Here is a 10,584-nt window from a genome sequence, read left to right as displayed (position 1 = left end):
TGAAGAAGTTTATGCTCATCCACTGTTTGAAATCTTGGATATAAGAGAGTAAAACAGGAGGTGGTAGGGTAGTGTTAGTAATATAACTCTGAGTGTCATCCACATAACAGTGGAAATGAAGACCATGCCTGCGAATAATCTGACCAGGGGTAGCAAATAGATAATGAACAGGAGAGGGCCAAGGACTGATCCCTGGGGAACACCTTGAGTGATGGTATCAGTGTGTTATTTGTGTTTACGTAAAACAACAAAATGTATTCTATTTGAAATATAGGATGAGAACCATGAGTATGAGCATGTTATGGTTAATTGTGTCAAATGCGGCACTTAAATCTAGAAGGAGGAGAATACCCAGGTCACCAGAATTAGTAGAGAGAAGAAGATCATTGAGAACTTGTAAAAGGGCTGTCTCAGTGCTGTGCATGGGATGGAAACCAGATTGGGAAGGTTAAGTGTTTAGTATTTAAAGGCATACAATCTTGCCCTTAGGCTTTGGTCCTATCCTTTTGGGAACACCTTGGATACAATACATTTAAATGTGTATGCAAATGATGGAAGAAATGAAACATGATGGAATTAGAGAGTAAAAGAAAGCAGACCTTAAACATAGGGCTGATTGTTTGGACAGCACAGGTAACGTTCTTTCTGTTAAATTTGTTTCATCTGCATCACCTGAAAGGTCTATTTGGAAATTTTGATTTAACTGATAGTAGCAGCAGTAACTTCAAAGCTTGTACAATAGTAACACTAGAGAATGACCCTGGCTTGTTTTCCCCTTTCTTAATCAGTAATGCCATGGTATATCAAGTTTTACAAACAAAGGAAAAGTTCTTATCTGTTAGTGAAAGGGTCTAAAGTCATACTTAATGTATAATTGCCTCTTTTGGCCTGGTCAGTTACTAATGAAAATAAGACAAAGCTGGAGACAGTGGCTATTCCAAATGTATACACAGGATGTCAAACATAATCGGCCAAAACATTAGGGTTTCAAATATGGTTGCGTTCACTTACTTCATAATAGCTACTAAGAACCCACTGCCTTGCCAGTTCTTCTCAGGGGTCATCAGGTAAGCATGTCTCTTCACTGGTGTTCCCTGATTTACACCCACATACATCAGATTATTTTGGGGTGGCAAAGCTATATCAGAATGAAAATCTGTTTGCAGACATTCATCATAGAAACAGAATACTATACTGATCATCTATGCCTAAAGATAATTAAAAAAAAACCCCAGCAAGAACAGTGATGACAAAAGTAGCTTCTTAATATTCTACTGGTATAAAAAGCTAAAATCATACAAAAGTAAGATAACATATGTTTAGGATTTCTCTGTAAAATAAAACTGTCAAAATGTCTATGACAGGAGCACTCATAGATAATTGTTAGAATTTCCTACAATGGGACTCCCTTTTCTGTACAGGACAGTCTTTTTTATCCAGCCATATTAAAGTTCTGTCCTCTATAATGTTATTCTCTCTATTTTTAGATAATTGAAAGGCTATGTCAAATATGGTCTGAGCTAGTATCAGATGGCTGTCTCATTTTTGATACTGCATATTTTATCAAGTCTGAACATGTTGCACTTGCTATATCATACATATTTCATCTTAAACATCTGCTTAGCCATCTATATATACTCATGTATCTCTGTATAAAGTGTGTGTGCTTCTCAGCATCTCTAACTCAGAGTCAGTTATACTGAGATACATGCTTCAGGGCCCTGAGGAAGGACAACCAGATAGGGCGAGGAATATGGTGGGACTAGCAGGACAAGTTCAAGAAAATAGGGTATTTTTCCTTACAATAATTAAAATCAAACAGTAACATAGTAAAAACATAAAAAAACAGGAAAAAAATTCTCTTAACCTAAATGACCAAATATTTTAGATGGAGGCCTTGAGTAGTGTCTATGCACTCAGTTGAAAAACAATGTAACCCCCCCCCCCCCCCCCCCCATACCTTTAAGAATATAGCACACACCCTTATGGTACTTATTACCATTCACTTAGTACCATTCACAAACCCATATGGCCACAGCTTGTCTATTTCGTTCAGAAACACAGCAACTGAGGAATTCTGGCTAAAGTCCTTTTTTTTTTCAATGAAAAGGGAATGAAAATATGTGGTGTTGAACATAGACAGATGTATGAACAGATAATTACCAGAAAAAAGTAGAATTCACAAATTATGGTTACATACCAGAAGATCATACTATTTTATGAACTTGATATGATCAGAATTATTAATGAGTTTAAGAGATTCAGTGGTATAATTAATGTCAACCACCAAAACGTTGAAATTATGGGAAATACTCCTCCAAACAGTTTTTAGTCATGTAGCTATGACAGAGACCTAGAGAATTAAAAAAAAAAAAACTTCCAAAATGGGGGTCAGCACTTGACATTCCATAAAACATCAACAAGTCAGTAGATCAGTGCTGCTGCATCAAGAACTGCAGATCTTTTTATTAATAATGCAATTGATCAAACCCACTGCCCATGACTCTCTAAAATGACATTTCTGAATGTTTTTGGGTGTTTTGTATTTTGTTTGGTTTAATAATTTGGCTAAATAGAGAAGTGCCACGTTTTGAATGACTGTGCGCTTGCAGCTTGCCAATGTTACATACTTTTGTGTTGTGCATAGTGTACATGACCTAAGGTCAGTAACTGATGTTTGTCTACTTAATACATAGCCTACTAGTTAAATATCAGTGTATGTTGCTAGAGTTAAATGTTTATTAGCCTATAATACATGGTGTGGTATTGAAAGTTCACTACTCATCTCAGATTTACCAGTAGCATTTCTATGTATAGTGTTCATAATTAAAACCTGTTCATAACTGAAACAATTCTTTACATGAATTTGTTTGCTGATATTAGTTATTAAGTGGTAGGCTAATATGCTAAGCTAATGCAAACCAACGCTAAATAATTAATGTTTTGTTCTTTCTTCTATTATTTCAGACCACAACAGACTCAACTATCACTACCTTGTATTAAAATCATATGATCTTTCAAGCATAGTACATTTCCATGTTTACCACGCAAACATCTGCCTTATTACTGACGCTGGATTATTTACGATATTATCATTATGTGTATTATAATTTTTTTAAATATTGCGTTTATCCGCATATATTGGTATATCACAACACTCCTAGGTTATAATAGTGGTCTTCAACCAATCAATCTTTCAGGTTAATTTTCTAAGCCGTTATTATATTTCGATAGCTAGCTAGCTGCATCCCTTGGCATAATCGCTTATTAGCTATTACCCATATCCCAACTACAGTGTGTTTTCTCTTTCTCTCTCTTCCAGCTTTATTCAGAAAACAAAATGTCTGAGAGGTCTTTGAAAAAGAAATATTCCTTTCACCCAGAGTGGGAGAATGAAGGTTTTTTAAAATATATATATTATTAATATATATTTTGTGAAGTGGCCTGCACAGTATTTTTCTTCTTTACTCAAATGATATATTATCAGTAAGGGTGTGATTGTCTTCATACCTCTGTTTTTCATTGTTTATTGCGCACAGGCATTTTCCTGCAAATTTATTTGAAAATTGAGGTCACTGTACCGCCGGATTTGCCTGCCGACTAAAGGTTAATGCAGAACACTTACTGAAGGAAATGTGGATAATAACTTGGCAAGTCTTTATTTTTAATTAACAGTTAATGTTTTTATTTGCCACTTTATTCAATAACGTAGCAAGCAAAATATAACAATGTGAAGGCTAATGTATGTTAATTTTATGAAATTTAGTTAAGCTACAAATGATTTTTTATAACGTTACGATACACTGGCATGTTTGAAATTGCCAATAGTCATTGATTAATATGTAAGAAATGTACACGATTCTGTTATAAATACGTCTTTATGGCGTCCTCTAATTTAACCAGAGAATTGTATTAGCCACTATTTAAACACGGCACGGATTCCGAGGCTCTAACAGCCTTCCCACCTTTCAGGTTCAGACAAGCAAACCCGTGCTTTTGCGATCCGATTTCCAGCCTGCGCTGTACTGACTAACTGGGCAGTTACGTTTCACACCGAGGCTGTCAATCAATCCTCTGGTCTCCACGCCCACACAGCAGAATGGTAAAAGACAACGAAGAAAAACGAAAATTCAAAATACTCCTTTAAATGTCGTTTCAGGGGAAAATGGAAGGTAACTGGAAAATATATAATTATTGGCGGAAATATTTGCTTTTCCCCGATTAAAAAAAAACAATAACAACCGTTCAGGGCCTTTAAGGACCAAACTGCGTGATAGCGTATGGAAAGTGTAGCTTTGCCCAAAAGAGGTAAGTAATGTGGAGCACCATCGCTAAAGAATCGAAATCTTTTACCAGATCGCTAGAACAAAGGGGGTGAGGGGAAATATAACCCACTGAAGCTTTACGTGTTGTACAAAACCGTTCCCAGGTGGAGAAGAGGAAATAGCGGTTGCTGCTGACTCCTTATTTATCCATACACATACTTCAAAAACAAAGATGAAATAAGATATGAGAAAATTGCCTCTTGCAGTTACAACTGTATCACTGCACGTTTCACGTAGCCTAAATGAAGGCTTACACGTTTTTGCTACATTTTTGAACATTTATGCTGGTAGATTTGTTCACGTTTCTAAAGAGAATCTTATTCCTAAAAAAGTTGGTAACTGCCGCTTTACAGTGTGTGTTTACGTGAATGGGCTTTAATAGAAGGTGCCAAGTCACCTATGGATCGATGTTATTTATTGCCATTAGCCTAACTTTGTCCAAATAGCCTTGCTTTGCGAGTTAGGTTTTCCAATCAGGATGTTTCTCTTTCCCCTTATATATTTATGCTCTTCTCCATCACAGGACAGGTCCATAGAAGGGTATTAAACCAGCAGCAGGGCCTGGTATCTGCATCTTTGTTAGGAGGAACAGGAGGAGCACTGCCAGAGCCTTACAAAGTGACCTCCAGTAGGCTACTGGTGTGTATGTTACTGAGCAGAATGCTGTTTTAGCATTATGGCAGTCCACACCCCTTGGGGGCCTGTAAGGCCACCCAATGGAACAGATCCTTTCTCATGTTTCAGGTTATTGCATAATATCTATGCAGCTTTCTTGGTCCAGGTAGATTACACTATCAAAGTCAAAGATAGTGTAGGTACTACACCAGTTTGGTAAATGTTATTCAAACAGTCCACATGAATTGTGTACAATCCTGGATTTGACTACACCTACAGTGGACTCTGTGAGCAACAGCAGTTTTTTGTGAGGTTAAAAGTACCAAACATCTTTCATTTAAGAGTTCTTACATATATAATTTGTGAGCCATGTAAGAATCTTCATGTTATTTTCATATGCAGTGATTTATTTATTTTGCATTTAATTTCTGCGTACTGCAATTTCATACAAAATGTACCTGTTTAAAAATACTAGGGCTACTTGAAATACAAAAGGCTGGCAGTGCAAGGAATATAATAACTAGGTGAGAGGGATAACTATGAGTAATATTTCATGGATCATTTTGTAAGATAATCCAAGGTGATTCGCTGTTTACAGCCAGATGTCTGAGGTGCAGTCTCCTCCAGGGTATCGGACCTCATGAGCAAGTGCAGGACCTTCAGGCTCCTCCCCAAAATCCACCAAGAAATTCTCATTGACCTTCAGGCCACCTTTTGTTGTGTCTACATCAATCTGCAGCATGACAGATCCTTGCCTAATGACAGGAAAATAATGAATTTGTGAATCCGAGGATAACGTATAGTTCAGTAAATTGCACTAAAATGAAGTGGGCTGTAGTGGGACTGACTTGATGAGCTCAGGATAGAACTGTTTGTCCCATGCACTGTACAAAGAAGTGGTTACATAAAGTCTTTTCCCATCCAAACTCAATTGTAGCATTTGTGGACTCCCTGGTATTCGCTTGCCCTGATGGACAAGAACAGACAACCGATCAATTTTGGGGACAAGCAGTGGTGGATTGATTAGCTGTGTGTCCACAAATACATTTTTAGAGCTGATAATTTTACCAGGTAGCTCATTCCATATTAAAACATACACAGCCATTTCAATAACAGGCACATAATGCTAATTTAAAAATCATCCCAGATGCAAGAATTTGTTAACAATGAAATAGACACTATGTACTTTCACTATCCTTGGGGATGGTTGTCTGTTCAGTTCCTTGTCCTCCAGTACTTTGACAGGACCATCATTTTGAATGCTGCCTCCAAGGAAGACCTTACAGCAAATAGTTATTATACAGCTTGGAAGCAAGACCATATGAAACTTTGTAAACATATGTAAACCAAGTAAACGCCCACAAAGATATCTACTGATTTATTAAGCATATTGATGTCTGGAAGTTTGTCAGGGTTCTCACCTGGCCCACCATATGGGGATTCCTCTTGTCAGTGATGTCATATTGACGAATGTCACCATGCAACCAGTTGCTGAAGTACAGGAAGCGATCGTCCAGAGAGATTAAAATATCAGTGATGAGACCTAAAGCAAGACAAGTTTATACTTATAAATGGGTCTCAACAAAACACTATGGAAATGGTTAATTCCAGACTAATACAGTCTCACTTGGCATTTCAGGTAGGATCCAGCCCACTACTTTTTTGGTAGGTACTTTGATGATTCTCTCAGCAGTCCAGTCACCTTTCTTAAAAACCCATACATATATTTAAGGCAATTAACTGTTTCTGAGAACATACACTATAACTTTTAAATAATGATCAACAACTGAATTTTATAACTGGATGCCTATAAGATTTGCTTGCCAGAGTCTTGGAGAAGTGGAAGACAGTGCCCTGGAGTGCACAGCCTACATAGCCCTCAGCTGCAGCAGGGTCATGCAGGAAGCGAATCTCTAGAGGGATGGCACCCTCTTCTCCCAGATCCAGAGTCTGCACACATTTGTGAGTGGTCCAGTCCCACACATGGATGCGCTGTCCATAGTGACCTGCAAAGAGAAGTGTAAATTATATTTCTAGTCACCATTGAAACACGATGACTGCACATTGAAAAAAGACAGCAAATCATTAGAGAATTAGAGTAAGCATATATGCAATAAGCATATGCACCCATACCCACCAGCTTTGACATCTGCAGGATTGAAGCCATTCGCAAGCACTTTGGGTGCTCCCCACTCAGTACTCATCATGACATTATGGCGTGGTTGGTACCAGAAGTCATAGCCAAATGGTGCTGCTTCACCAGGCAATTCCCAATTGCCAGTTATTTCAAATGTCTCACCATCCAACAGCACAAACCCTCCTACGAACATATAAAAGAAATTTATACTGCAAATTTATTAAACTTAATAATGACTATTAAAATGGCACTGGTAAGAGATGGTTGTTGGTTTAAAAAAAAAAAAAAAAAAAAAAAAAAAAAAAAAAAAAAAAAAAAAAGGGGACTACTTGACCATATAGATTAGGTAATACACAATATGAAACAGCCAAGACTGTAGCTAATCATCCAAAGTGTATGCATGTGTCTCATTTTACCTTTGCCATTTCCTAAGGGATCACCCAGAGTACTGATCATAATTTGGCCACTGCCCAGGCAGTGCGAGGTATGAGGATTAGCCAGGCCACATTTCCAGAACATTTCCACTGGTTCCACTGTCTAGTGGAAGAGAAAGATTAAGGGGAAAAGTGATGCTTGTGCTTAGAATGTGGTCAGCTGCAAACTAGTCTTACCAAAATGCAACAAATAAAGATTATGATATCCATCCAAATAATGTCAGTTTCTTAAAGGGCTATAATTTGGGGCATAAAGAATTCCCTCTATTTTAGTCTTACCTTGTGAAGTCGAGGTGCTCGGGAATCTGTGCCCACATCAATGATGTAGATGCGGGAGGAGATGAGTGAGGGTAAGATGAGACGGTTACGCTTTTTAGAGGTATCGCCATAGCAGCTGCTGCAGGCATTCCAGCCAGAGTGGTGGAGCTCATCATTCATGTTGGGCATGGGCAACCTGTGAATGACCTGATTACACCCAAAACAGAGTGATCATTATTCACCCTGCATGCTGCAGAATTAAGGAGGATACTAATTTTATATACGCCAATGTTTATCTGAATATTAAATGAATTAACAAAGCAAACAAAACAGTCTGATCCAACTCTTTATTCTGTGTCAATTACCTTGCAATAAGTGGCAGATTTGGGATCAACATCAACTGTTGCAAGATAGTCGGGTTTTCGATTTTCAGTATTCCGGTAAATGCAGGGCAGGTAAACAATCTTCTCTCGAGGCCCTTGCAGAATTATTAAGTAATTAACTTCAGGTTGTTCAGGCTTTTAAGTGGAATCTCTTGATATTTAGATTTAATTTTATCAAGTTCCATGTTGCACTCACCATTCATGGCATCCAGAGGACTTTTGTATCCTGGCCCACATCCTGAGCAGTTAGATGCTGAGAGCAGAAAAACAAAGACAAAGACACTATTACTGATATACCACACTTGGTAGAATACATTTTCCAGAGCCCAAGTGACACAATGACAAAAATCAATTCAAATGCAGACGTTATAGGAACACATACAAAATCAGAGATAGTTATGAATATAAACTAGTATGCATATCTAAAATACACACATATAGTGGTACTTCAGAAACATGTAATTCATAAATTAAAGTACAGTCACCCAAAGAATGCTGCATTAGATAGAGCTTCAGAAGAGAAAGAGACAACATTTTCTCATGTGAATGGTTAAAAAAGCGATTGGGTATATGCAGTATCCATGCAAAAACTTCCAACTTCATTGGTTGGGGGCAGGGCTTAGAGAAAAATCAGGGAAAGAGGGAGTCTGTATGGAGGAGGCGGCGACAGACCCTGTCAATCAGATGCAAGAGGAATGATGAGATTAGCATTAAAACCAATCTGGAACACTAAGTTTACATGAGCATTTCACATTTTTACTTCCACTTTATTTCTGAAGTCGAGAGTATTTGTGCTGCAAAATGGTTACTGAGAAACTATTAGTGGTATCTGTCATCCTCCAAGTATTTCTAATATAAACATATGAACCCATAGCCTGTAGCTTTAGTTTGTCCACTTTCCTTGGTGTTTCAAGACAGCGGTGCTACACATGTAAAGATGCTTATACACAATTTAGTAATGCTACAGTGAGTGGGGAATCTATGTAGACCATTGAACAATTCCAATGAAATATAAATGTAAATTTAAAGCCAATTTTAATGAAATTGTATAAAATTAAAATTCTATTTTTTATACAGGTTATATTAGATTGTATTAGGCTACTTAATTCCAAATAGCTATAAGTCACCCTGATCCTGACACCTTAACAACCCCATGTTTAGTAATATAAAACTGCGCATGTACATTAAATTTTTTAGGTTTCAATAAGAGGATGTTCCATGTGACTCACTGCATAAGATTTTGAACAATTACATTTTCAAACCAGCTTTTATTAAAAATAAGTTTAAAAATAGACTGACTTGGAATTTAATAAGCAAAATGGGCTATGCAAGCCATATAAGAATTTCAGATAGGTGGATTTGTCCAACCATGCAAAGCTGAGTACATTTAATTTGATGTGGTTACAATACAAAGACATCCAAGATATCCAACTGTTTGCAATCCATAATTTCTTAACTATTCAGATACATGACGGTTAACCAGTACATTGGCCTCTTCATTTGCACAAAACATATGAGATTTCACAATAACACAAACAGTGTAGAGAATGAGCATTGCCAATGATTTAGCAACATCCTGTCTGTGATAAGAATAACCATTAGAGAGTATTGTTTAGTTAAATCTTCCACCAAAGCTGAATGACTGCCTTTTGTGTCGACTAAAATCTATAAGTACTTCCCACCATCTTTGTTCAAACGTCTTAATTCAGTTCCATTATGATTTAGAGGGGTTAGTACACCTTCTGCAGAGATTAATCAGACTCTTTGGCCATATGCTCTACTGTTTATGGTTATCAAAAAAGACTGGCTATCAGCTCTTAGCTATCAGAATACGGTTTTCCGTTTCTTCTGGCAAGTATATTCAAATATATTAAACTCTGCTAACACTCAGAGTTGGCTTATGCTTCCAGGATTTGGTAGACAACCGCTGTGTAGCCTGTGAGCAGTTGGGCAACAGCATTGTTTTTGTGAGGTTAAAGTACAAGAGAGCATGTGTTAAGTTGTATTGGGATTGTTGCTGAAACTGTCACGTACAGCTCTATCTAGAATAATTTTCACCAGCCACCACTGCTTACAGTTGTTACTTTCTTTCAAATTCAACATTAGTAAAATTGATTATTTAAACTCTTTCATCTTTATGTCTCTTAAACATACAGAGTACAAAACAATACAGCCTTGCCTAACCAGAAAGTCGCCATTGTCGCTCTTCTTTGGTTATATGTACACTAAAGCTCTAAATGAAGAACATTAGCCTACACAACAAAACATTTGCACTTACCCATTTTGATCGAGTCGATCAAACCCGTCTCGCATAAGCTACTGAAGAAACAGTGCACAATTATATAACCCTCTTGGAGGGGACCGGCAGTTACATAATTTACGACGCCACACAATGAATTAGGATAAACCAGTGGCGACTCCTCGCGGATGCC

At 37.4% G+C, this 10,584-nt stretch overlaps 1 protein-coding gene across 1 annotated transcript; it reads right to left on the bottom strand.

The window, feature by feature from the left end:
* Positions 1-5,326: 5,326 nt before the first annotated feature.
* On the bottom strand, positions 5,327-10,533 carry selenbp1 (selenium binding protein 1). Its single transcript, XM_027002978.2, has 12 exons — positions 10,431-10,533; positions 8,349-8,405; positions 8,135-8,247; positions 7,791-7,976; positions 7,494-7,614; positions 7,078-7,260; positions 6,765-6,946; positions 6,568-6,646; positions 6,362-6,483; positions 6,127-6,219; positions 5,789-5,907; positions 5,327-5,695 (listed from the first exon to the last, which is right to left on the bottom strand). Exons 1-12 carry the CDS (start codon positions 10,432-10,434, stop codon positions 5,533-5,535), a joined length of 1,422 nt encoding a protein of 473 aa, XP_026858779.2. The 5' UTR covers positions 10,435-10,533; the 3' UTR covers positions 5,327-5,532.
* Between the last annotated feature and the right edge of the window lie 51 nt (positions 10,534-10,584).

The sequence above is a fragment of the Electrophorus electricus genome, chromosome 10 (genome assembly GCF_013358815.1).
Source record: "Electrophorus electricus isolate fEleEle1 chromosome 10, fEleEle1.pri, whole genome shotgun sequence".
In the NCBI taxonomy this organism is placed as follows: Eukaryota; Metazoa; Chordata; class Actinopteri; order Gymnotiformes; family Gymnotidae; genus Electrophorus; species Electrophorus electricus.
Note: the sequence above shows the minus strand (reverse complement) of the source record. Positions and strands in the feature narration are given on the sequence as shown.

Excerpts from the sequence above, each read along its gene's own strand:
- selenbp1 (XM_027002978.2), bottom strand. Across the intron at positions 7,261-7,493 it reads TCCCTTAGGAAATGGCAAAG|GAGGGTTTGTGCTGTTGGAT; the intron begins GTAAAATGAGAC and ends ATATGTTCGTAG. Across the intron at positions 6,484-6,567 it reads GATCCTACCTGAAATGCCAA|GTCTCATCACTGATATTTTA; the intron begins GTGAGACTGTAT and ends GTCTTGCTTTAG.